The sequence below is a fragment of the Lithobates pipiens genome, unplaced genomic scaffold, assembly GCF_037356315.1.
Source record: "Lithobates pipiens isolate NorthernLeopardFrog02 unplaced genomic scaffold, aLitPip1_a1.2 Scaffold_18, whole genome shotgun sequence".
NCBI lineage: Eukaryota > Metazoa > Chordata > Amphibia > Anura > Ranidae > Lithobates > Lithobates pipiens.
The window spans coordinates 571,405,876-571,433,226 of NW_027507758.1; the positions used below are offsets into that span (position 1 = coordinate 571,405,876).

Here is a 27,351-nt window from a genome sequence, read left to right on the forward strand (position 1 = left end):
TATTAGTTTCTAAAATGTACAAATGCAGCAATTTAGAATTTGGATGAAAGGTTTAGCATTGAAAAACACTTTTTGAAAGATAAAAAGTGCATTGTATATACAACTATATAGATCAGACCAACACGAGGGACAAATGAGGAGGACAGAGGGACATTGCTCCAAATCAGGGACAGTCCCTCCAAATCAGGGAGATTTCTTAGCTATGGTTGCATAAGGTTTTTTTTCTTTTCTTTGTATTTCTCTTTTGCCCAAAACAGCCTTTTTTTTGCCCCAGAAAGTTTTCAAAGTGTGACTTTATTTTGCAAATGTATCCAATTGAGATCTCAATTTGGAATTAAGACAAATAACAGGTCCTCTTTGATGGCTAATAAGGCTGGATGATTGTGGCTGTGAATACTTGATGAATCCCTTCCCCCATCGAGCGAAGTTTTTCAGTTCCTCTCGTTTGTTGTGCTCTTTGTCCCCTGTCCCTTTAAATAAAACGTCAGTCTGTGCTGTGCAGGCTGGGGCTTGCTGTGTAATCACAGGTCATGTGAGGAGTCAGGCGGTGGAGGCGGGGCCAAGAGCTGATTATATATAAAAGAGTTGCTGGGAACAGGCTGTGTTCATCCCCCACCCTCAGTGTGACTGCAGCAAGCCAGGTGAGAGAGCATTGTGTTATAGAGCATGTGATCAGAGCCACCCCTGTACAGGAAACCACTAGGGCCACATTGTGTTAGTTGGGCTGTGATCATAGCCTGTCCTGTATAAGTCCACACTAGGATCACATGTATGTATATGTAGGCTGTGATCAGAACTCTTCCTGTATAAGTCCACACTAGGATCACATGTATGTATATGTAGGCTGTGATCAGAACTCTTCCTGTATAAGTCCACACTAGGCTCACATGTATTCAATCTATGTAACATGTATGTATTATGTAGTCTGTCATCAGTCTTTTCTGTATGACCCACGCTAGGGTCACATGTATTCAATGTATGTATATGTAGGTTGTGATCAGAGCCCTTCCTCTATAAATCCACACTAGGATCACATGTATTCAATGTATGTAACATGTAGGCTGTGATCAGTCTTTCCTGTATAGTCCACACCAAGATCACCTTGTATGTGTATTCTATGACATGTGATCAGAGCCATCCCTACACATCACACACTAGGATCAGTTCTAGTAGACATAATACAGTGTAACCGTGTGTAAGATCACATTGCATATTTACAAACATTGGGGGAATCATGTTTTCAGTACATAGGATAAAATGTAACACTATGTATCTCTAGCCTCTGGAAGTGTCTGCATTGTGATCTCAGTAGCTGTGGGTTCTATACAAGCTATCCTGCTTGACTCCTGGGACTTTTAGTGCAGCAGCTAATGGCACAAGCGCTGTTGGTGTTCTCTGTTTGTGATCTTTGTAACTGTGGCTTGCTTTAGACACAATGCAGCTGTTGGACTACAGATCGTAGGCATACTGGGAGCTGTAGTTCCACAGTCACTGTAACCATAACATAACCAGAGTTATTGTTTTTCTGGCATTGAAGACAAATGTATCTTTATCTTTACTTTATTTTTATCTTTGGTATTGTAGCATGCTAATTAACTTACATTTACAGCATGGCAACTTCTCCATGTGTAGTTCCACAGCTGGAGAACATGGAAGCCAGGGATCTGTTATTATTCAGGGTTTATATAGTGCCAACTGCTATTTAAAATATAAAAGTAGTGCAATTACAATAGAGGGATGTGACTGTACAAAATGTGAAAAGTGTGTGTGTATATACATACACAATTCTTTTTTTCTTTAAATAAGAGGGCCCTAATTATGGGAGCTTGAAGTCTTTAAAAAAAAAAAAAAAAATTCAATTGCTAAAAATTAATCTTCCATTTTTAATGGGACCGTCCAGAATGTAAATGTGATCTTCTTATATTGAGTTGCACATTTGCAGTGTTCTGATGGCTTTGCACTTTTATCAGATCATCTTCTTCCTCTTCCTGGTTGGGATTCCCCCTCCTCCGCATTGACCTCTGTAGGAAGACAATGGTCACATGCAGGCTGGTGACGTCATTTACATCAGATCAGCTGTGGGGACAGAAGAACCCCAGAAATAGTGAGCAGACTGGGGACATCACATGTTTACATGGCAGCTGCAGGAAGCACTCCTAGGACTGGGAGTGGCTGGTGCTCTGCACAGCGGAGGGGGAGGTGGGGTGGTGATTGTGCTGCACCCCTGCCATATGTCCCTGCTGTATAGGAGCTGTAAATCGCCTCTAGTCCTAACTTTCCAGGGTGGGGGTTGGTTGTCCCTGAAATAAGACTGTTCTATGTAGCAGCTGTTTACATTCAGCTTATTGACCAAAAAGAAATGTTGATTGCGCAATAAACAAACACAATGCTTTGGGGTTTTCTCCTTGTCTGGGCAAAGTACGATTTATTTTATTTTTGAGCCAAGGGATAATGAGAACCTAACTCCAGGCAAAGGTCCACCCGCCCTTGAATTGTTATGTAATATTGTGCTCTTTTAATTCCCAAGTGTAGCTTAAATTTAAATTTTAATGTCTCCCGATCACATTACAATCTCAAAAACCCATAAACAAGGGGAGGTGTTTGTATGTGTTCAGAAACCAGATTATACAATTCTGAAGTGGATTGCCTACACAAGCTTCTAAATCGTGATTGTTGCTCATACAGGTGTTTACTTCAAATGACAAAGGCTTGCATCATACACTTGCCAGTATGATTGTCATCAGGGCTGCTGTTGGTAATCACAGGGGCCCCCATACAGCTGATGCTTCAGTTATGAACACAGTGATTGATCGGTACTGATCACTCATTGTGCTCCTTCAGGAAAGGAAGGGGCTTCTAAATATGACTTAACAGACCCTTCCCCCTACTATCAATCTTAGACCCCTTTCACACGGAGGCACTTTTTCAGGCATTTTTGTGCTAAAAATTGCGCCTGTAAATGTCAGGTGTCTGTTCTGTCTGCCGCAACGTCAGTCCTGCTAAAAATCCCTGATCACCGCCATTGCTTGTGGGGGGAGCTATAATTCCATCCCCTATTTTGTAGCTAGAACTTTTGCGCAAATCAATATACACTTTTTGAGTGATTCTCTCATTGTTCTGATGAGATTGGCATGTGACACTTGGTTTCTGTGACAATGTCCTGGGGGGGGGGGGGAAATGGGGTGTTTGGCTTTAGGGCTCATAGGTGCAGTAAATGGGTTTATAGAATAAAAACGTAAGTAGTGAATGTCCAGGTATCAATGATTTAGCCAGAATTTTGGTAAAACACATTGCCATTAGTCAACTCACATCAGAGGACATGTGACAGGCTATGGTTTTGCTATATTGGCACATTTGTCTTGTGGTCTCCCCATGACTAAGTTATTGCATTATGTGTTCCCTCTGTGCTGTGCCTGTCACCTCCTGTAGATTACATAAAAAGGCTGATATATCAACTTTTATGTAATGTGCAGAAAAACCTTAGTAATTTGGTGTCTTGGGACAAAAATCAGTATTTTTCAATCCTTTTATGCACCTGGCTCCTAATGTCCTTGCATAAACTGATAACCATGCCTTTTATGGACTGAAATTGAAAGTAATGTTGGCTTTGCCCATTTCTTTTTGACAAACTACAGAATCTCTCCACTCGTCTCGGGGGGGGGGGGGGGGGGGCTTGTTCTGTAGTCCTAGATAAGAATTGGGAGGACTGATTAGGCTCCTTACAATTACAGCAATGGTAGTATACTTATATTTACTTACTTTACATACTGGTGTTGAGGAAGAACTTCCGTCTAGATGCTTAACTAGGCGTTTTCTTCCTGTAGCTGTTGCTAAAGAACTGGGACCCTGTTACCTGTTCAGAGGCTGTTGACCTATTTCCAGTCTCAGTAGCACACTGATTAACTTGTGTAGAGGGTCTTTTTACAGTTTTATTCCAGTTAATCAAAAAATGCAAGTAAGAGGATGAAGGATACCCAAGGAGGACAGCTTTCTAAATGTTATCCCAGTGGTATTAATAGGGCCTTTGGCAGCATCCTCAAAAGGAACTGATGGAGGAACAGCCAAGTAAACTTTTGCCTCGTAGTCATGGTCCTTCTGTAGTTTGCCTCCTGGCATTCTTCAATACCATGAGCTACAGGTGAAAGGTCCCATCTCACTGGTTCAGCTTCTACAGGTACGTTTCCTCAAGCCCAAACCCAAGTAATTGTAAGCTCTGTGATGGATGGCATTAGAGCTAAGTGGGCTGTAAATGACCAAGCAAGTTATAAAATGAGATGTTCCCTAGTAATGGGTAACCTCCCATTACTAGGATGAAATCTTGTCAATATTCGATAGCTATATCTTGGTGCAGGTGTTTCAGCAATTAGCTGGTGCCTCACAAATAGATTTTCAAAAAAGTTATATATTGTGATGTGGCATAAACTTGCATGACATGTTAAAGTTTAATCCTTTTTGATTGCCCAAAATGGTATTTAAACAGTTGGTGCAAGGGGAACTTTTCAGGTTTGCCAAACTGTAACTCTTCATTTGGTCTTCAGTACTTTTAGATAATAATTATTTTCTGCCTACAGGGTGAATCAAGAAACCATGTGGATACCGGTGGCCCTCCTCTGCTTCCTGGCTTCTCTGGCCAGCTCCCGAAATGTACCTGCCTTTGCTCCACTGTCCAAGGAGATGGTCAACTACATCAACAAGTTGAACACTACATGGAAGGTGAGTAGGAATGTAGACTGGTCAGAAACCTGAATGCTTATAAACCAAATTTCCATGCTTGATGGGAGCTGAAACCTGATTTGATGGCTGTAGCCTTAGATGCCTGTTGCACAAAAAAGGGGAAAGATTACATATAGATTATCATTTTATTTTTTTCAGAAATAGGGTCGTTTTTGTCTAAGCAGCTGCTAAGTTAGTCTAGCTCTTGTAAATGCCGTTAGGGCTACTAGTTATTTTTACTCCTGGGTGTGTAGTGTGACCTTGCTCACCATTGTTAGAACATTCGCCTAAGAATGAGGTGATGGTGGTCTTGTCAAATTGCATCACAATGCATGGTAATCGATAATAAAACATGTATTCAGTAAAATTTTTCCTTTACTTCAACCTAGTGTTTTAGTAAGCTGAGGTATAAATATGGCTGCAGCATTGGTCTTTTTTTAAGATGGGGGGGGGGGGGGGGGGGCACACCTTTAAAAAGGCCAGTTGTGTAATCCTGCACACCCAACCTAGTGAGTCAATGGGACTGGAATAAATATGTAGGTCGGGTATTCAAACGTTACTTCAGTTATGGGATTCAGTGTAATGGTGCAAGGGTAAAAGCATTGGAACAAAATTCAGGAACAATAATGCTACACTAATGGGTTCCAGGTTATAATACATTTGAGGCTTCTGCTTTGCTTTCTGGTTGGCACTTCCCTTATAGCCCACCAATCTGCTGTCACCAGCCAGGCCTTAAACTCCCCTTTCTGACACTAAACTGAATCAAGGTAAAAGCTTTAGCAGCTGTAAGTGTGGAATCTGCCTCAAAACTGCATGGTTGCAAGCTTTGGCCAGTGGAGAGGTGGAGAGGTGAAGAGGCCTTTTAGTCATAATGCCCACCTGGCAGGGAGATCAAATGTTCTTAAAGTGGGAGTAAATTCCCACGTGTAGGCAAGTCTGAGGCTTGCCTTATATGTACTTTAGCTGCAGTCAGTGATGTTGAGTCACATGTGCTCTGAAGGAACAGCATACCCATGCCATTTGTTCAGAGCTGTGCTGTAAGCAGGGACTTCTGTGTGCATGGCCACTCATATTGCCTAAGCCCATGAACCTGGAAGGAAGACCAGGTGACAGTGGAAAGGCCTTCAGCAGTGACTGTGTAACTTACCTGCCATAGAGAACGCTGAATAGGGATGGGTGAAATCTGCCTAGGTTCAATTTGCCAAGGATTTGTCATTCTGTTCAAATTTTAAACCCAAACCTGGCTGCAAATTCCCTTGAAACCTATGGGGGTCAAACTAAGTAAATTCTGGTTGTTTTTAAGGCTTGGGCAAACTTTTAAAACCAAGGGGAGTGGACATGCAAAAGTTAATAACGTGCCATACAATGAGGATCTCGTGTGGCTTGGCAACATTAAAAATAAACCTGTTTAAATTTTTTGTATTAGTTAAAAAGGCCATGCAGCACGTTTGGGGGGGGGGGGGGGGGTTTCCTCTGAATGGGCTACAGCTGACCATTGACATGTTGCATCTGGTCTTGCCACCAGGAAACCATTTGAAAAATGCATGAAAGGCTGCTCCAAGCTACATAAGGAGAGTTGAGATTGAATTTTTAACATAGACCTGGACTCGGTGGAGGTTTTCTATGTTGCAGGGAAAACTTTAAAACTTAAATAGTGCCTAAACAGTACCTTGGAAATAACTCCTGAAAATGACTTTGCACTTCTGTTTGTACACCTAATAGCTGTATATCTGAAAGGTGGAATCTAATTCACTGCTGCTTATGACTGCTGGGATCACTACTGTACTGTTCCCCTTGCTGATGGCTGACATGCAGCCATAAAAGCCCTTCCTCTACCAAGATGGCTGATCCCACACAGCCTATGCAAGAAAATGAATCTCTGTAATGGGGAAATGTCACTAGGAGACCACAGGCAATGAAGGTGACTGGGTCCTCTGCTTGCCTTTTTGGGCACAGCTTCCAGAGTTAAGGTCTCTTGGACTGGCCATAAATGTACAGGTGTCAATACTTCATATATAGACAGGGCCATTTTTAAGGCAGGGCAAAAGGGGGCAGCTGCCCTGGGCCCTGTCATTGTTGTGGGGCCCAAAGCAGCTGCCTCATACTTGCCAGCTATCCCAGTTTAAATTCCCTGGTCGTTTTAGTCCTGTGTCCTAGTATCTCCATGTGAAATGCTGCCCAGCTCTACCCTATTGTGTACAGATAACTCACCTGCAGACCCTGTTTTTACATGTAAATGGCAGCCACCAGTGGCATTGATATGTATATCATGCCCCCCCCCCCCCCCCGAGGACATATCCACAGTAATCTCTAGCAACTAATCAGTGAGCCGTAATGTGTGCTGTAACCTCTACCAACCAGTCGGTGAGCGGTAATGATGCACTGTAACCTCTGACAACCAATCGCAGTAGCTGCATGATCTGATTCAGTAAACTGTTTTCCCAAGTGTTCTTCCAGGACAGCCCTTGAGAGATGGAGCTCCTCCCATCGACACAGGAAACACATTGCCACAGTTCAAAAGGCGGTCCCTCAGGTCCCTGGTCAGTCATTTGTGTTTCCTCCGTCGGAGGAACATGTTGCCAGGAACCTGGAGGCCCCTCTCAGGGGCTGCCTGAGAACCTGCAAGCCTAAGGGACTGGGTCCTGGTTTATGGCTGCAGTTTGGGTCCATACCTTTTTTTCTTTGGCTCGGGTACCGTCCAGCTGAACCGGAGCAGACCCGTTACCCTCCTCCTTCCAGTGCCGAGGTGGCCAGGGGCAGAATGACGCCGGTTTCCCCCAGGAGTGGTGAGTGGAACCTTCCATCTTCCCTCCTCGTTGCAGGGGGTCGGAGACGCCGAGCGTTCACTTCCGGCGGAACCGCGTCATCACTGCGTGCCGAGACTTCCGGTTCCGGGTCTCTAAGGGTACAAGGAGGAGAGGGAGAGCCAGCGCTGTGCCTGTAAAGCCCGACCAGCGTCCAGCTATACCGGATTAGCGGCGGGATTCGGAGCGTCAGAGGGGGACCATGGAGGCTATTCCCCAGGATACTCCGGCGGAGACAGGCACCAGCCAAACCCAGGTAGGCTGCTGGGCATGCTATTACTCTGGTGGAGTGGTGGTGTTTGTAGGCTGGGCCCTGTAGTACCCCACGGTGGCGGTTTACTCACAGTGAGGTTGTTTGTTAGTGGTGATTCTAAGAGGGACATGGTGCTGACGCTAAGAAATCCTTTGTCTTCTTATTTTCAGGCTAAAGAGATGCCAAGGGAAGACAAGACAGGCCGCAAAAAGTGTCCTAATTGTGGGAATAGGTTGTCCTCTGGCTCTAACAAAGCCCTATGCAAGCAATGCATTGCAAGCTTGCTTAAATCTGAGGCAGATTCCCCTTTAGCAAAGTTTTTGGGCTCCTTTAAAGAGGAAATGGCGTCGACCTTTAAGTCCCTCCGGGAGTTAATCACTGACGTGGGATCAGCTGCAGCTGCCTCCACGAGTAAAACAACTATAATCTCATCCTCACCATGCCTTACAACACCCAGCTCAGGGGAGCCCCGTATGGTCAGGGAGCCTAGCCCCACGTTGATTAGCCCCGAATCCTCTGACACTGACTCGGGTCAGGAAGAGGATCAAGCAGCATCTAAAGCCTCAAAATATAGATTATCTCTCGAGGAAGTAGATGAGCTAATGGGGGCTATCTATGATACGCTGGAAATTGAGGAGGAAGAAACTCAGTTATCCAGACATGATCAAATGTATGAGGCTCTGGGGAAAAAGAAAGCAAGGGTTTTTCCTATACATAAGGTGCTTTCTGACCTTGTCCTTAAGGAGTGGTCTGAACCAGACAAGAAGGTTTTCTTTCCTAAATCCCTTAAGAGAAGGTTCCCTTTTGATGAGAGCCCAGAGGCGGTCTGGAATAAAAATCCAAAACTAGACGCCCCTCTGTCCAAAATCTCAAAGCAGGCTGATCTGGCCTTTGAGGATATGGGCCACCTGAAAGATCCCATGGACAGGAGAACAGACATTGTCTTAAAGAGGGCCTGGGATGCCTCTATGGCAGGCTTAAAACCAGCTCTAGCCACTTCCTGTGTAGCTAGAAACCTGGAGTTCTGGTTATCGCAACTACAAGAACACTTAAAGGCAGGCACTCCTAGGGGGGAGCTTTTGAAATCCTTCCCTATGCTTTTTAAGGCCACCAGTTTCATCTCTGACGCCTCCACGGACTCCGTTAAATTTACGGCTAAATCTGCAGCACTTTCAGTGGCAGCAAGGAGGTCAGTATGGATGAAAACCTGGGGGGGAGACACGGCGTCTAAAACCCGCCTGTGCAGCGTCCCTTTTACAGGAGACTTAGTCTTCGGGCCTGAATTAGACTCCGCCTTAGAAAGGACGGCGGACAAAAAGAAAACCTTTCCCGCAAAAAAGAAAAATTTTCAAAGAAAAATTTTTCGTCCCTTTAAGGAACCCTCTAAATCAGAGAAGAGTTCAACCCCCAAAAAACATTGGTCGGGACATAAAGGGAAAGGAAAAGGGGGCATACTGTTTAGCCGCCCCAATCAGGATCCCAAACCCCAGTGACGTCAGGGTTCCTGTGGGAGGAAGATTAAGCAAATTTCTTCCTCAATGGGAAGAGACAACCTCGAACGAGTTTGTCTTAAACATAATAAAAAGGGGTCATGCGCTGGAATTTCACAGCAACCCTCCTTCCAAGTTTCTGGTGACAAAGCTTCCAAGTCACTCAGAAAAGGCCAGGGCCTTACCTTTACTAATAGGGGAAATGGTAGATCAAGAAGTATTGACACCAGTCCCTATTCAGGAACAAGGGGACGGTTTTTACTCGCACATCTTTGTGGTAAGAAAACCGTCAGGGAGATTCAGACTAATTATGAACCTCCGTCCACTGAATCGCTCCATCCGTTACAAGAGATTTCGGATGGAGTCCATTTATTCCATAAAGAATCTCCTGCAGAAAGAGACATTTATGGCAACCCTGGACCTAAGGGATGCTTATCTGCACATTCCAATAAGGGAGGAATGCCAGAAATTCCTTCGGATGGCAGTGCAGATAGACACAAAGGTTTACCACTTTCAGTGCAGAGCACTTCCCTTCGGTCTATCATCCTCTCCGAGAATCTTTACCAAGGTTCTCGGAGAGGCTTTAGTTCCTCTGAGGCTTCAATCAGTCTCAATTATCCCCTACCTAGACGATCTGCTCCTAACAGCCCACTCAGAGAGTCGTCTTTCTCAGGACCTAGAATTGACTCAACTCAGTCTGAGTCGATTAGGGTGGATTGTCAGTCAGGAGAAATCCAAGACAACCCCAACACAGGAGATCCTGTATCTGGGGTACTGGATCAAGTCTGTAGATCAGAAAATTATACTGCCGGAAGAAAAGATTTTGAATCTGTGGCAGAGAATATCTTTTCTTCAATGCAGCCCCAAGTGTACGGTGAGGGAAGTAATGTCGGTCTTAGGTCTTATGACGGCAGCCATTCCAGCCGTACAATGGGCCAGGTTCCATCAAAGAGAACTTCAGGGTTTTCTGTTAGAACAATTAAAAGGCAGAGATCTGGAGGAGGAGGTATCGATCCCCTCAAGGGTAAAACGCTCCCTCTGGTGGTGGAAGGACAGGGAGAACCTAAACAAAGGGGTTCATTGGGTCCTCCCTATCACTTCAACACTAACAACGGATGCGAGCAGTTGGGGCTGGGGAGCCCACCTAGGCTCAAGCTGGGTCCAGGACAAGTGGACCCCAGAGGAGAAATGTTTCTCTTCCAATTGGAAAGAACTAACAGCAATCCTGAGAGCTGTTCTAGCTTTCCACCCCGCAATACGGGGTCACCATCTACAAGTCCGTTCAGACAATACGACGGCTGTAGCATACATAAACAAACAAGGAGGAACCAGAAGTCCTCGTTTGATGTTGGTAGCCAGACGCATTCTCCAGTGGGCAGAAGCCAATCTGGAATCCATTTCTGCAGTTCACCTGAAAGGGGAGCTGAACAACAAGGCGGACTTCTTGAGTCGACAGAGAATTTCGAACCAAGAATGGTCCTTACACCCAGAGGCATTCAATCTCATAACAGCTCACTGGGGAGAACCAGAGGTAGACCTTTTTGCGAGCAAGAAAAATGCAAAGGTTCCCAATTTTTTCTCGCTAAACCCAGGAGATCAACCCCTGGCGGTAGATGCCTTGCAAACTCCATGGACTTTCAGTCTGGCGTATGCATTTCCCCCTCTTCATCTCATTCCGAGGGTCCTAGCAAGATTCCTCAAGGAAAAAACCTGTTTGATTCTAGTAGCACCTTTTTGGCCCAGGAGACCGTGGTTCACAACGTTGCTACAATTGACAGACTGTCCGCCTCTAAGACTTCCCTACAGACAGGACCTCCTGTCGCAGGGACCTCTTTACCATCCGCAGGTCGCCACACTGAAGCTGTCAGCGTGGTTACTGAGGAGGAAATCTTAAGGAGTAAAGGCCTGTCAGACGAGGTAATTGCGACCTTACTACAGAGTCGCAAACCAGTCACGAGAGCTATTTACAAAAAAGTCTGGAAAAAATTCAATAGCTGGCTGAATGGCCGGGACATAAATACGGCTAATATTCTACAGTTTTTACAGGAAGGTGTAAACAAGGGTTTAACCCTAAGTACTATTAAAGTACAGATAGCTGCCTTAAGTGTATACCTAGATGAACGCTTACAGGAAAATCCTTTTGTCGCTAGATTCTGTAAGGCAGTCGCTAGACGCAAGCCAGTCAGAATCACAAAAGTCCCATCCTGGGATTTAGCAGTTGTGCTAAAAGCTTTCTTGGGGTCACCCTTTGAGCCTATCTCAGAGGCCTCCCTAAGGCTTATTACCTTTAAGACAGTTCTCCTGGTGGCAATCACTTCAGCCCGTAGGGTCAGTGAAATCCAAGCACTTTCCATCAGGGAACCATTCCTACAGATCCTAGAAGACAGAGTCATTCTAAAGACAGACCCTGGGTTCTTACCAAAGGTAGCATCTAGCTTCCATAGGTCCCAAGATATTGTCCTCCCTTCATTTTGTCAAAATGCAGCAAATGAGAAAGAGGAACGTTTTCATTTATTGGATGTGAGGAGGTGTATTCTAGAATATCTTAAAATAACAAATCCATTCAGAATCTCAGACTCCCTTTTTGTCCTTTTTTCCGGACAGCGTAGGGGACAGAAAGCTTCAAAAGTAACCATAGCTAGATGGATTAGGCTAGCTATAGCAGAGGGGTATAAGGCCTTGAATAGAGATCCTCCTGAGGGTGTTAAAGCTCACTCAACAAGAGCGTTGTCTGCATCCTGGGCAGAAAGAGCTGGTGCCACCCCGGAGCAGGTATGTAAAGCAGCCACATGGTCAAGCTTTTCCACCTTTACAAGGCATTACCGACTGGACTTAATGTCTAGTCAGGATCAGGCCTTTGGGAGGAAAGTCCTCCAGGCCGTGGTCCCCCCCTAATCTGGTAAGTACTTGGGGATCCTCTCAAGGGCTGTCCTGGAAGAACACTTGGGAAAACTGGAGTTAGTACTTACCGGTAACTCCTTTTCCGGTGGTCTTCCAGGACAGCACGATCCCACCCTTTATTTGATTGTAGTGATGTACTAATGTTATTACCTGTTATGGTTTATATGTTTTTCAGTTCCATCCTTCGGTTCTTGGTGAATGACTGACCAGGGACCTGAGGGACCGCCTTTTGAACTGTGGCAATGTGTTTCCTGTGTCGATGGGAGGAGCTCCATCTCTCAAGGGCTGTCCTGGAAGACCACCGGAAAAGGAGTTACCGGTAAGTACTAACTCCAGTTTTTGAGTCTAGCTGCTATTTATTGTATGTCTCGGAGCAGGTGGAGAGCGAAAACTGCATGGGGGGGGGGGCGCCAAGAAAAGATTTGCCCAGGGTCCAATCAATATTTAAGACGGCCCTGCACATATATGTGCTCTTTTCCTCCTCTCTGCAGGGCTGAGGTTGTTTCTCAAAATGCCTCAGTCTGACTTCCTTTCCCTTATTGAAAAGAGGATTGGCAAGGTCACACAGATCTTCATCAACAAACGGCCTTGTGTTTTCTCAAGTGTTAATGTCTATTTCTGACATTGACTGCAAAGTGGGATTGGGCATTGCTCATTAGGTGTTTGTTTTGTTTTTCCCCTCTGCAAAGCTACAGCTAATGGTTTGTGGTTGCTGGTTTATGACTTCAGTTTTTGTTTGACAACAAACCCAAGTGTGTCAGTTCAGGGAAAACTGCTCGACTTGCTGGAACAACTGGTTGGGTTGGAAAACTGACCAATTGGCGTATAACGCACACATTCCTTTTACAGCGTCTGAACATCGGAGTTTAGAGGCTGCTGAATGGAGTGTGTGACTGGGAGCTGCTTTAGTTCACTTGCGTTAAGCTGGTTGCTAGGCAGCCCTATCTGCTAATTAACTTGCAAAGGTAAATAAAGCGGCTCCTGCCCTCCATCCAGCACTGCTTTGCCTCTGGCTCCTCTTCTAGTGAAGGGAGAGCAATATTGGCAGAACTTGGTGGAAGCATCAGCACAGCCCTGATTGAGATCAACCTGTTGCCTTGCCACAATCCACAGGTAGCTTGTGATCAGCGGGTTGCCAGTACTATAGGATTGTAACAAACATGGGTTCTTCAAAGACAATAGTAATGTTGGGTGCTTTTCTGAGCCAAATTACTGTCTGAATATTGTGTACGGGTTTCAGGTAGACTGAAACCAGGTCACATGATTCAAAACCTGACTGTCCAGGTTGGCAACATGACTGGTGGGCTCCTTTGACAAATGTTTGAAAAATTGACTTAGTGGGAGGGTGTCAATAGGATCAATATTTTCAAACTAAACTAACTTGAACATAGTTTGGCGGAACTCCGTTGCAGTGTATGGCTGAGAGGGTAGGATGACTTGTGCTGTTTGAGTACATGTAGTCAGTGGTGATACTCTAGGACAGTGATGGCGAACCTTGGCACCCCAGATGTTTTGGAACTAAATTTCCCTTGATGCACTGTAGCAGAGCATCATGGGACATGATCGACACGATCGTGTGCTCTAGGACAAGGTTTTGGCAGGACCAACAGGTGAAGGTAAGGGAAAATCCTGATAATAGAAAATGAATACAGCTTATGGTTTTTTGTTCTTGGGTTTAGATACTGTTCAGAGATGCTTTAACTTGTTGCCAAATCATGTACGTGGTTATACCGGGGTGATGCATTTTTAGAGCTGACAGTAAACTCTACTGTAACTGTAGCAGCTATCCAAAAATTAATGCAATAGTGTGAAAATAAACTTTTTAAAATGCCCTGTGCTAGCATGCAAAGGCAAACGCGCAAACCACTATTGTCCCACAAATGTGCGTTTATTGCCATAAATGTCAGCTCATCGGCAGTCATTTTTGTATTGGACCTCCTCCTGTACATCTAAAGTGGCTAACATAAAAAAAAAAATTGCAAAAACCACCAATTCTCAAGGTCCTCTGCTTTAAAGTTTGGGGTTTCTAACTAATTTTCTAGCAAAAATCTGATTTGCACATGGAAACAAAGTGCCGGAAAATACCTGGTCTTCAGGTGGTTAAACTGTCCCCTAATCTCAATGCAGGGACTATGGTTGGAGTAGGGCTCTCCAACTACATGAAGCTGCGAGGTAAATACTTGACATGATGGCATAAGGGCCAGAACAGGGTTATAAATGGGGGGTTTTATTTTTATTTTATTTTTTTAAATGTTCACATTGTTTGAACCCACGTTCCTCTTCACATTCCTTGCCTCCTGAGAGGCTTATAAGGACCATACACTGTTCTTTTTGTAGCACTTAAAAGGGCTGAATGAGGTCTGTGATGTAGGAGTTCTGCACAAACTATATAAGAACCTTGCAGCTTTTTACCCTAGGATTACTTTTATTACATCCAGTTCTTCTTCTCCGTGCCCTTCATTCTACATTACCTATAAAGTAATATTTGAGACCTTACTGCAAATAAAGAACTGGAATGGAATTCTTTTCACCAAAAAGTGTTGCAGCTGAAGAAATTTGAGTCTCTTTACTGGACTTTATCTTCCCAAAGAATCCTCCTACTCTTTACAATTGTACCTTACCCATGTCACCAGTTTTCAGAAGCGCCTTTATTTGCAAGCAACTATTCAAGGATGAAGAGCAACATTAAAACCAATATCTGAGCACCTAGAGAATTGCTACTACATCCATCAAACCAGATATTGATGACCCCCCCTGTTTAACCTGTGATTAACACTTCGTTTCCTGGGGGGAGAGAGAAACACTTGCCCATTCCAGTATTTGTAGAGGGAACCTCTCGTCACCCTAGGACAGGACTACTCAAATTCTACATTACATAGGGTTAAGGGTTATGCATTTTTAGAACATACTGGTGTTCAATTTACAAGGATGCAGCATTTCTGGCAAGATGGTTTCCTGGCCCTGGTGGGGCATTTCCTGTATTTGCCATAATTTGGTCTGGACTGAAATCGTCAAAAGGACTGGCAAGCTGCAATAGAATTACATTTTCAGTCTTTAGTTTGGATGTCGTTTAAGTCTGCCCTGAGGGGCTTCATTGGTTAGTCCTAGCGTTCAGAATTTAGCAAGTATAAAATGTGTCAATATGTTCAGCAATTTACAGACAAATTGTTCATGGTTGCTTGCATCCTAAGGGGAGACTTGTCTTTTTGTAGGCAGGACACAACTTCGCAGAAACGGATATGAAACATGTACAGAAAATGTGTGGGACCATCATTGAACATAAGCATGGACATAAAAAACTGCCAATCAGGTGAGATGTGTCCTATAACCAGGTACTGTAAATTTTTGCTATCGAATCTGTATGATTGTAGAATAAGACCATAAAGGGGGTTGTTTTTTATCTTTTAGAAAGCCAAAAACTGCCAGGTGACATGTTCTATATCTGTGCTGTAACCATATAGCTACAGTATCTCACAAGTACAGTACACTCCTCACATCTTTATAAAGATTATCTTTTCATTTGACAACACTGAAGAAATGACACTTTGCTACAATGTAAAGTAGTGAGTGTACCGCTTGTATAACAGTGTAAATTTGCTGTCCCCTCATAACTTAACACAGCCATTAATGTCTAAATCGCTGGCAACAAGTGAGTACATCCCCAAGTGAAAATGTCCAAATTGGGCTCAATTGGCAGTTTTCCGTCCCTGGTGTCGTGTGACTCAATGTTGTTTTCACTAAAAGTTCAACATGGCACCTCATGGCGAAGATCTGAAAAAATTGTTGCTTTACATAAAGATGGCCTAGGCCAGTGATGGTGAACCTTGTTTAACTACAGTGCAGAGTGCATGAGCATCATGGGGAAATGTAGTTCTAAAACATCTGGGGGTGCCAATTTTCACCATCGCTGGCCTAGGCTATAAAAAGATTGCGAACACCCTGAAACTGAGCTGTAGCACAGTGGCCAAGACCATACAGCGGTTTAGCAGGACAGATTCCACTTGGAACAGGCCTCGCCATGATTGTCCAAAGAAGTTGAGTGCTTGGCATCATGGCTAGAGGTTGGCTCTGGGGAAAAAGACATTGGAGTGCTGCCAGCATTGCTGCAAACTTAGGTGTGTGTGTGTCAGCCCATCAGTGCTCAGACCATACAATGCATCAAATTGGTCTGCATGGCTGTCATGCCAGAAGGAAGCCTCTTCTAAAGATGATGCGCACAAGAGCCCGCAAACGGTTCGCTAAAGACGAACAGTCTAAGGACATGGATTACTGGAATCATGTCCTGTGGTCTGAGACCTATTGGGTCAGATGTCAAGTGTGTGTGGCAGCAACCAGGTGAGGAGTTCAAAGTCTTGTCTGCAGTCAAGCACGGTGGTGGAAGTGTCAGTCTGGAGATACATGAGCCCTGCCAGCACTGGGGAGTTGGTTCATTGAGGGAATCATGAATGCCAACATGTACTGTGACATACTGAAGCAGAGCATGATTCCCCCTTTGTAGACTGGGCCGCAGGGTAGTATTCCAACAGAGCTACCTCCAAGAAGCTTGAGGGTAAAAGTGGGGGACTTGGCCAAGCATGTCTCAGGACCTAAATCCTATTAAGCATCTGTTGGGCATCCGCAAACAGAAGGTGGAGTGCAAGGTCTCTAACATCCACCAGCTCCGTGATGTTGTAATGGAGTGGAAGAGGACTCCAGTGGCAACCTGTGAAGCTCTGGTGACCTCCATGTCCAAGAGGGTTCAGGCAGTGCTGGAAAATAGTGGCCACACAATTGATTTGGGTCCAATTTGGATGTTTTCACTTAGGGGTATACTCTTGTTGCCAGCAGTTTAAACCTTAATGGCTGTTTTGAGGGGAAAGCAAATTTGCTGTTGCACAAGCTGTAAACTCACTATTTTACATTGTAGCAAAGAATAATTTAGTGTTACATGAAAAGAGAATACATGTACAAAAGTGAGGGGTACTTGTGGGTTACTGTAAACCAGTATAATATACAAAAAGGCAGAGCTGATCAGACCATTTATTCACTCCCTATAAAGTGGTGGATGTCGGCTGCTATCCTGTCTGCCAAATCCAAACTGATGGTGGTCAACCATGGATTGGATAAAAACCAACAGGCAGTGTTTGTGGGTTTATTTTTTTTTTTTTTTTTTCCCCCACCCTCTCCTAAGGGTTGAGAGAACAAAGTATGAGGCAAGCTCCTATGTCTTTGCAGTCAAATTGTACTAAACGTATTGGCACTGATTAAATTTGCATAGGATGGCCATTCTTGGCCTATTGCTGACTCCCTGAGCATATGGTTAGATGAAATCTACTTGGCCACTTTTTTTTTTATTTATTTTTTCTGGTTTCGTGTTAATAAACCAGCTATTAAGACCCTAAAAATGAATCCTGGGAACTATTACAGGATTGACCTGAAAGCTGGCATTTCGCCAATCATGTGCTAAACGTTTTCTGGTCAACTGAGTAGCCAGCAGTCAGTGCAGGAGGTGGGCCAACTCTTGTATGTTTGTATATTTGGGGGGGGGGGGCGCACACTCCTTGGGGTGCTTGAAGCAGTTTGTGAGTTCTTGTTGGAACCTCCCACCTGTCTATATTTTTACTGCTGCCCCTCCCTAGCAACACATCCATCCTTTCCCATTCACTTAGTTTAACCATGGAGGACTAGGCAAATAGCTGGTACTTCTAGGTATGGCTGAGCATGTAAACCTGATTCCTTTGACCGTCCTTGGGACTATGGCACAGCACTGTCAGATGCAGGTAGAAAGCCCTTGCTCCTTTTTCCATCTAGAAGAACTTGGAGATTACTCAGGACTTTTTTTATTTATTTTTTTTTCCTTCTACTGGTATCTTTGTGAAGTAAAAGGTGAGGGAGCATTGAAGGCAACCTGTCTTTGACCTATATGAGCAAAGTACAGATCATCTTTAAATCTTTCCTGCTTCTGTATATTTTCTGAAATAGACAGAGGGTTCTTGCAGAGCTCAGATGAATTGATAAAGGGTTTTTTGGTAGTGTATTTTATGAAATGCTGTCCTGTGAGCTTGTGGTTTTTTTTTTTTTTTTTTTTTGGTCCGTTTTCTTTTACGGTTATTTTGTTCTAATGGGTCCTAATGACTATTTATTTTTCTTTTACTTCAGGTACACCTTTTCCGACCGTATGGTCCTACCAGACCAGTTCGACTCACGGGAAGCCTGGCCAAACTGCCCAACTATTAGGGAAATTAGAGACCAGGGCTCATGTGGCTCTTGCTGGGTAGGTAGCGTTCATCACTTTTTGTGCTTTTATACTGTCAATTTAAGTCACTCCTCTTCTCCTCCTCCCCCCCCCGTTATTGGAAATCCTTTCCTCCCAGCCACAGTGTGAGACTGATAATACGTCTATTTACATGTAATCAGCTGTTATTGGCCAAAGCTTATCGCATGATTTAAGGGCTGCTGTGATTTGCCCTTTACCCTGATCTGTAATCAGCAGTGCCTGAAGGACACAGGTCAGAGCGCTAAATGCATTGCTGCCAGGGTTCTGGGAATACAAATGGTCTCCTAATACAAATATCAAGAGAACACCATTTGAAAATGTGAACAAGAGAATCTCCAGAAAGTCAAAGCAACAGGGTCTATCCTTCATGAAAATTGATACTATTTGTGTAGTTTTTTTTTTTTTTTTTTTTTCTGCTTTTAGAGTGCAAGCTTCACCCCAAAAATTGGTCAGATTTGAGGGTCTTGCAGAGGTCTAAAGCAATTCTCTAATTTTAGGCTTTTGGGGCTGCGGAAGCAATTTCAGACCGAACTTGTGTGCACTCAAAGGGAAAGGTGAATGTGGAGGTGTCTGCTGAGGATCTGCTTTCCTGCTGTGGGATGGAGTGTGGATCCGGGTAAGTCTTCAGTGGGAGCTCTAATAAACTATTGTGTAGAATTTATATGGAGTGTGCTTGTGCTTTATTAACCAGTTGCCGACCGCCGCACGACGATGTACGTCGACAGCATGGCACGGGCAGGCATATGGGCGTACCTGTACGTCCCTGCCTTCCCGCGGGTCGGGGGCCCGATCGGGCCCCCGCCCGGTGCCTGCGGCGGTCGGTTTTCGTCCGGGACGAGGGGGCGGCCATTCATTCATGGCCACCCCCTCGTGATCGCTCCCGACGAATAGAAATCCCCCGTGACATCACTTCCTCTCCTGTAATGTAAACACAGGAGAGGAAGTGATGTATTCTCTCCTCCGTGTCGGTATTTTTCGTTCCGACACGGAGGAGAGCGGATCGGTGAGTTGCACCAACACTCTACACACACAGTAGAACATGCCAGGCACACTCACACCCCCCCGATCACCCCCCCAATTACCCCTGCCCCCCAGTCACAGTGACACCAATGTCTTTTTTTTTTTTTTTTTTTTTTTTTTTTTTTTGCATTGGTGTCATTTGTGACTGTAATAACTGTTAGGGTTAGCCCCCTTTAGTTCTAATGTACCCCCCTAACCCCCCCAATAAAGGTTTAACCCTGTGATCACCCCCCGTCGCCAGTGTCACTAAGGCTGGGTTCACATTGCAGCGGTTTATGAGAACGAATGTGATTCGCACTGCAGTGCAAATCACATCCGATCTCTGTGCGATTCGAGTTCAGCCATTCGCCGTACCCGCCGCAAATTCGCACGGGACCCTTTTTTTGGCCCGCAGCAGAATCGGATCGCATGGGTGTTCACACCATGCGATCCGAGTTTGCAGATCGCACTGCGATATGCGAACTGATCTGGGGGTGTCAGTAACATTTCACTGACACTCCCAGCAGTTCGCATAGGGCAGTGTGAACTGCCGCCGGGAGGCATGCGATGCGGGAACCCCCCGCGGATTCGTGGCGTTTCCGCATCGCTCCAGTGTGAACCCAGCCTAATAAGCGATCATTTTTCTGATCGCCGTATTAGTGTCACAGGTGACGCTAGTTGGGCAGGTAGGTATTTAGGTTCGCCGCAGCTTTTTATAGCGCCAGGGACCCCCATATACTACCGCATAAAGCCCCCTGATTGCCCCCTAGTTAACCCTTTCACCAGTGATCACCATATAACTGTTACAGGTGACGCTGGTTGGTAAGTTATTTTTTTATAGTTTCAGGGCACCCGCCATTTATTACCTAGTCTCACTAGTGTACCCCTAAATTTAGGGGTGTCTACTTTCCAAAATGGGGTCATTTGGGGGGGGTTTGTGCCATCTTGGCATTTTATGGCCTTCAAAACTGTAACGCCCTTAGAAAGCCTGAAGGCGGTGCTTGGTTTTCGGGGCCCCGTACGCGGCTAGGCTCCCAAAAAGTCCCACATATGTGGTATCCCCGTACTCAGGAGAAGCAGCAGAATTTATTTTGGGGTGTCATTTCACATATGCCCATAGCATGTGTGAGCAATATATCATTTAGTGACAACTTTGTGTAAAAAAAAAAAAAATATATTTTTTTTTTGTCATTATTCAATCGCTTGAGACAAAAAAATAAAATATTCAATGGGCTCAACATGCCTCTTATCAATTTCCTTAGGGGGTCTACTTTCCAAAATGGGGTCATTTGGGGGGGTTTTGTACTGCCCTGCCAATTTAGCACCTCAAGAAATGAGATAGGCAGTCGTAAACTAAAAGCTGCGTAAATTCCAGAAAACGTACCTTAGTTTGTAGATGTGACAACTTTTGCGCAAACCAATAAATATACAATTATTGACTTTTTTTTTACCAAAGACATGTGGCTGAATACATTTTGGCCTAAATGTATAACTAAAATTGAGTTTATTGGATTTTTCTAATAACAAAAAGTAGAAAATATCATTTTTTTTTTCAAAATTTGCGGTCTTTTTACGTTTATATCGCAAAAAATAAAAATTGCAGAGGCAATCAAATACCATCAAAAGAGAGCTCTATTTGTGGGAAGAAAAGGACGCAAATTTTGTTTGGGTACAACATTGCATGACCGCGCAATTACCAGTTAAAGCAGCGCAGTGCCAAAGTGTAAAAAGACCTCTGGTCATTTACCAGCAAAATGGTCCGGTCTGAAAGTGGTTAATCTCAGTTGGTTTTATGTCGGCTATGGAATTTTCTTTTCTTTTTGAATTGTACTTTGTCAAATATTCAGTTGCCTTTTTTTATTGATGGGTTACTGGTAGCATGGCCTATAGCAGGGATATGCAATTAGTGGACCTCCAGCTGTTGCAGAACTACAATTCCCATGAGGCATAGCAAGACTGACAGCCACAAGCATGACATCCAGAGGTAGAGGCATGATGGGACTTGTAGTTTTGCAACAGCTGGAGGTCTGCTAATTGCATATCCCTGGCCTATAGTGTCAGCATTGACACCCAAGTTTCTTCATTTATATTCTTGAGCTAACTCGTCCTCCCTAACCTTCCAATATGAAGACATTTGGAAGAGCACTTGTACTGGGGAAGTATGCTGCCCTATCCTATTGAAAATTTCTTGGCATTATGTCCAGATCAAGGGAGTTGCTGGGCTCTTCCCTGTTTCCATAATTTATAAAAGTACTTGGTGAATAAGAGTTTTGGTTAAAAAAAATTTTTTTTTTTTTCCTTGCTCATGTCTTCCACACCATATTAAGTACACAGTCTATTGCACAAGGCAATTTAAAATCCGATGTTCAAACGTGAACTTACAAAATTACCAGCACAACAATCCCACAAAGATTTTGAGTGGAAATTAACATGGAAGAAAATATTTTTCCAATGTATTAAGACTTTGTGGCAGTTGAAGCTTTCTTGGCCCTTGAGCGGGGGAAGCATGTTTGAGTGGACCCGGGACATGACATGTAGTGTTTAGATTACTGGCCCTCCCTCAAACCTGTTCTAACCTGAGGACAGATGAGTTCAAAGATCAGAACCTGAATTTTGAAAGAAGTGAACCCTTAGTGGGGGTTGTATCCAGCTCTATAGAAAGCCTATTTTAATGTGTTACTGAATTTTTTTTTTTTTTTTTTTTTTTTTTTTTTTTTTTCATTGCTTCAGCTGTAATGGTGGATATCCATCTGGAGCCTGGAAATACTGGACTGAGAAAGGTCTTGTGTCTGGGGGACTGTATGACTCCCATATTGGTGAGTGTTTTGCTCTTATGACATGTTCTATAGACTTTTTATTTTATTTTTTTTCATGGGAGCTGACTAATGTTAAATTCACATCTCCCTCTTCAGGTTGCAGGCCATACACTATCCCTCCCTGTGAGCACCATGTTAATGGCTCCCGCCCATCTTGTCAGGGAGAGCATGGAGACACTCCAGAATGTGTGAAGAAATGTGAGACTGGCTATGGACCAGACTATAGTTCTGATAAACACTTTGGTAAGTGGCCTTTAGCATCCTGACTGCATAGCTGATCCTGGATATAGTGATGTCTAAAAGGAATCTGGGATTTGCAACTATTGGCTGCAATAAAAACTGCTTCCCATTAGCTTATCCAGACTGGGTGGAGTGGTGAAACACCTTGTGCAATTTCTACCCCCCCCCAAACCAACAACCTGCTTTAAACTTCATGTTATGGGGAAGTGTGTGACTTCATGTGATTTTGCTTGGTATCTAGGCCGATCTAGTGACGGACATGGCACTTTTCTAACCTTGTAAACTAACATCTAATAGTCCACCCAGTTCAATCTGTCTTCTGTAACAATTCCACTACTGAGGAAGACCACCAAGGTCCACCCAGGTTTTTTGACATGGATCCTAGTACTACTTCCTGGGGATGGGAGATCTACCCCCCTTTTTTTTTTTTTTTTTTTTTTATCACCTCCTTAGTAAAAAAAATTCTAATCAATCAAAGCTGAGGTTCTCCCTCTTGCTTCATATTTTTTACTTTTCTAATTTAACATCTTTCTGGAGGATTGGTGACTGATCTGAACTGCATATTCAAGACCAGTGTTAAGGGGTGGAATTGATCTCTGGAATGTGTGCTCTTTTAATGCAAAAATATTCTGCAAGCACCCCCAGGTCCTTTCCATCAAATTCTCCCATCTGTTTTTGGCACCAAATTGCATAACTTTACAATTCTCTAAGCCTCATCTGCTATGTAGCTGCCCAATGCATTCTTTTATTAAGGTCTTCATTGTACATTTTTAGGCTTCCATGTAGTCATTACATTTTGTGCAAAAAAAAAATAAAAAATTGGCGTCAAGCTGCTGTGTAACCCTTCTAAAAGATGAACAGATTGACATGCCCAACATAATCAAATCTCATGATGGACCCTCATTGGCTATGTGGGGCCTGTTCTGTCATACAGGCAGTATTGCCACCTTGGTGACTTGCCAATGAGATGTATGCTGTGCAGAGTATGTTCTTACAGTTTCTACCTTGTAAATTTCATAGGCGGGGATGCCTACAGTGTTGACAATAACCAACAGGAGATCATGGCTGAGATTTACAAGAATGGCCCAGTGGAGGGGGCCTTCACGGTGTATGAAGACTTCCCCAATTACAAATCTGGTAAGAGCCTGACATTCATGACTTCTATAAAGCCTCTGTGGCTCAAGACTGTTTTGTTGTGGCAGCCTATACTTCTCTACCTGTTCTATGCTCCTATAAGTGATTCTACACATGAGGATGTCTTGAAGCAAACTAAGGCACGTATGACTGAGTACTTTGTGGGGTAAATGAGGACAGAGGGGCCACTGAGGACAAATGACATTATACTGCACATGCACCTAGAGACTCATTTAGAGTAGGAAGTTTTTTTTTTTTTTTTTTTTTCTGTATTCTTTCACAATTAAAGCGGAATCTTTTTGAGTACTTGTTTAGAAACGTGTGTTTTTATGAAAGGTGCACCAAAATGTATGGAAAGTTGCTTAAATATGTATTTCAGCCAAATGTCCATAGATTGATGCAGTACTCTATTCTGTTCTAGGTGTCTACCAGCACACAACTGGAGAGGAAGTTGGTGGCCATGCTATTAAAGTCATTGGCTGGGGAGTAGAAAACGGAACTCCATACTGGCTATGTGTCAACTCATGGAACACAGACTGGGGTGATAACGGTATGTCTGGTTTTATTGCTTCATGTGAGGTCACATGATCAAGGCAGATTGGTTTTATTGGCAGGATTGCACCACTGTAGCTACTGAGGCGCAGCCATGGACAACACATTTAAGTTGTAATGGCAGCTGGCCTGACTGGCTAAAATCCAATCTCCACCCCATTTTCCCCTCCTCTGTAGTAGTTGGATTCTTTTTCAGTTGAATTGCATGCTGACGTCATAGAAGGATATTGCTTTCAGCTGCAGTTGAAGCTAAATTTCACTGGGTCTGTTAACTTGGCAAGGTAGTCCTACAAGTCTCTAACCACTTCAGGACTGCTGATATATGTCCTTATTTGACGGGGATAACGTTATGGCGGCAACTACCTGCCATAACCCTGGTATCTTGTTTTGGCTGGTGGTCCGGTTTCTGACAAGAGTGGTCTCCTGCAGTGGGTTCACCATGTAATCACTTGGTGGGGGGCCCATCCGTCAGCAGTGGTGGAGGCAATCGGATCTTCACCCTGGCTGTGGGTATGGAGATGAGGGGAATACGGCCCCCCCAACCGTCTCCATAACAATGCAAAATGTCTCTTCATTTAAGTGTGAATGAGATCTGATGTCTTTGACCCCCCCCCCCCCCGATCTCGTATATTGGTGGTCCTGTCATGGGTTTTTTCTTTGACCCCTCCCCCCCCCCCCCCCCCCCCCCCCCCCGGCGGTGTTCCCGAGTCTGGCTCGGGGTGGAAGTTTTATACCCAAAGCGGTAACCCCCAAGCCATACTCGGGACCGCATTACTTGCTTACCTTCTCCCTTGGATCCAGCGATGTCTCCACGCTGTACAAGCGGCTCGTCCTCCGCTCGATTCATCAAGGAGGCGATCTCCGTTCAATGCGAGCGTTGCAATGCACGGGGACTGAGATCAGCGCCAAATTCAAAAAGTGAAATGCACAGTATACATGCAGTATAATGTAATGTAATCTTACAGATATGGAGATTGTCCATAGCAACCAAAACTGTCACTTTACATCAAAAATGATTTTAGACCAGCTAGAAAACAGCGATGGTAAATTGGAATCACTCGCAGAATTGAGCGATAGCGATTTGGGGGGGAGATCCGTCATCAAATACTGAAAAGTAATGACAATTCTGCAACTGAGCAAATTTCAGTGTTTTTGATTTACATTAAATTTTTGTTATTTGGTATAATTTATAGTTAATAATAATTTCATTTAACAAACATACCCAGGATGTCTGCTAGACTCTGGTTTGGACAGATTTTAAGTAGGTTATTGCTAAGAATTACAGGACTACAATATAAAACGCCAAATTTTCATGCAAAATTGTACTGCTTTTAGCACCTAAAATCCAAAATAATCATACCGCCAGGGAGGTTAAAAGGGATGTTTACTTTAAAAAAAGTGTGAATAAAAGGTAAATCTCCTCCTTCTCCATGATCGGAGCAACAACAATAATTTTAGCCCTAGACCTCCTCTAACTTAAAACATGCAACCTGTATAATTTTTTTATATATTGCATTTTTTTTTAAAGTGTTTTTTCCAAAAGTGTGCTTGTAAGACCTCTGCACAAATACAGTGTCACAGTATTACGACTGCTGTTTTATTCTCTAGGTAGTTAGAACCCCCAAATCATCATCATTTTTATTTTTCTAAGTAATGTTCTAGCAAAAAACTGTTTAGCTTGTAAACGCATCTTAAAGAGGCTCGGTCCTTAGGTGGTTAAGTTACCCTGGCTGTGTAGTAGTTTAAAAGGACCAGTGTCTATACGATGTGAATTCTGTCCACCAGGCCAAAGACTATAAAAGATGGTTGCCAATTTTCAAAGCAGAGCTCTGAATTTTGAGCTTGCCCATATAGTAACAAAGTTCATATTTTGTGTACTTTGATATGTTCTTTTTTTTTTTTTCTACTTCTGCTAGGTTACTTCAAAATTCTGCGTGGACAGGATCATTGTGGCATAGAGTCGGATATAGTTGCTGGCGTTCCCAAAGAATAATGGTCCCTCTTCCATCAGATCTCCAAGGCTTGAGTTGGTTTTTACTCAAAACTTTAGCAGAAACCTTTTAATTGCATCATTTTAATGGGACTGTTTTTATCTGAAAGCACATAATGGAATTTATGGCTCTAATTGTGTAGGAGAGTCTTGTTGTCTCAACTGGGCCATCTTCTCACCGAACAAGCTTCCAGAACAATTAAGATGCCAACTTAATCAGTGCTAGTATTCAGGGTTCTAGCCTACTGGCAAACAATGCCACTTTTTATATGCAGCGCTGCTCTGAAACTTTGAATTTTTTTGCACTGCAACTGTTTTTTATTGTGAGATCTTATTTCAGCACCTCCACCCTCTTAACCCACCTGCCTGAAGAAACTATAAAGTAGAATGCCTTTCTTTTTGACTTATTGTAAAGCAGGTCCATGACATGGCAGTCATTGGTTCTGCCAACTTCCCTATCGAACAAAATCTATTGCCTCTCTACAAAGCTTAGAAACCAAATTGCTGTGTGGAAGCAGGTAGTATAGCCCCTTAGAAGCTGCTAAGTTCCACCAACAGTCTTTAGGTATTGTACACTTGTTTTGTCTAGTCTATGAAACACTCGCTTGGCCTACCATGTGTCTACTGTTCTGTGCCAAATGGTAAAACTAGCTTTTCTCATTGGAAATGGCAGTTTTAAGAAAGGCAGGGGTCTAGATGGGGTACAGCAACAATGTGCAATCAAATGGTGTTCTATTTCATAACACAGACCTGGCAGTAAAAAGTGACAAAATAGATATTTGTAAATCTGTTTCTTCTATTTGAATGCAAGAAGCCTGATTGGGGTACAGTTTGTCTTGTGCACAAGTTCTAATAATGGAAGTGTCTGCGCAATAACCTGACTGGTGTCCTATTGTGTAATTTTTAGTTCTGCCTTTTCTACAAATTATTGAGCAAGCTGATTGCATTACTGACCAGATTATAGGGGTGGATTTTATTTTTTGTTCTAAATGTAACTTTTGTTTGCCAATAAAATGCCTTTTCTTCCTTTTTAATTGTATTTGTGTGCATGACTAAATTAATGCCTTAAAGACCCTGTAAGCCTTTTCAAATGACTCTTCTAATGCAAGACTGTTGTAGTAAAAGGTATTGTACTCCTCTCCAGTGTCTTCTACCTCCCTCAGTTACAGTGCTGCAGCCTTTATCAGTCTTTTCATATGTCTA

General features: G+C 43.6%; 1 protein-coding gene across 1 annotated transcript; it reads left to right on the forward strand.

Moving 5' to 3' along the window:
* The first annotated feature begins 486 nt into the window (after positions 1-486).
* On the forward strand, positions 487-27,182 carry CTSB (cathepsin B). Its single transcript, XM_077489030.1, has 10 exons — positions 487-641; positions 4,572-4,713; positions 15,374-15,471; positions 18,300-18,414; positions 18,915-19,033; positions 22,147-22,232; positions 22,329-22,475; positions 23,493-23,609; positions 24,028-24,156; positions 26,075-27,182. The coding sequence occupies exons 2-10, from the start codon at positions 4,588-4,590 to the stop codon at positions 26,149-26,151; spliced, it is 1,014 nt and encodes a 337-aa protein (XP_077345156.1). The 5' UTR covers positions 487-641; positions 4,572-4,587; the 3' UTR covers positions 26,152-27,182.
* The last annotated feature ends 169 nt before the right edge of the window (positions 27,183-27,351 follow it).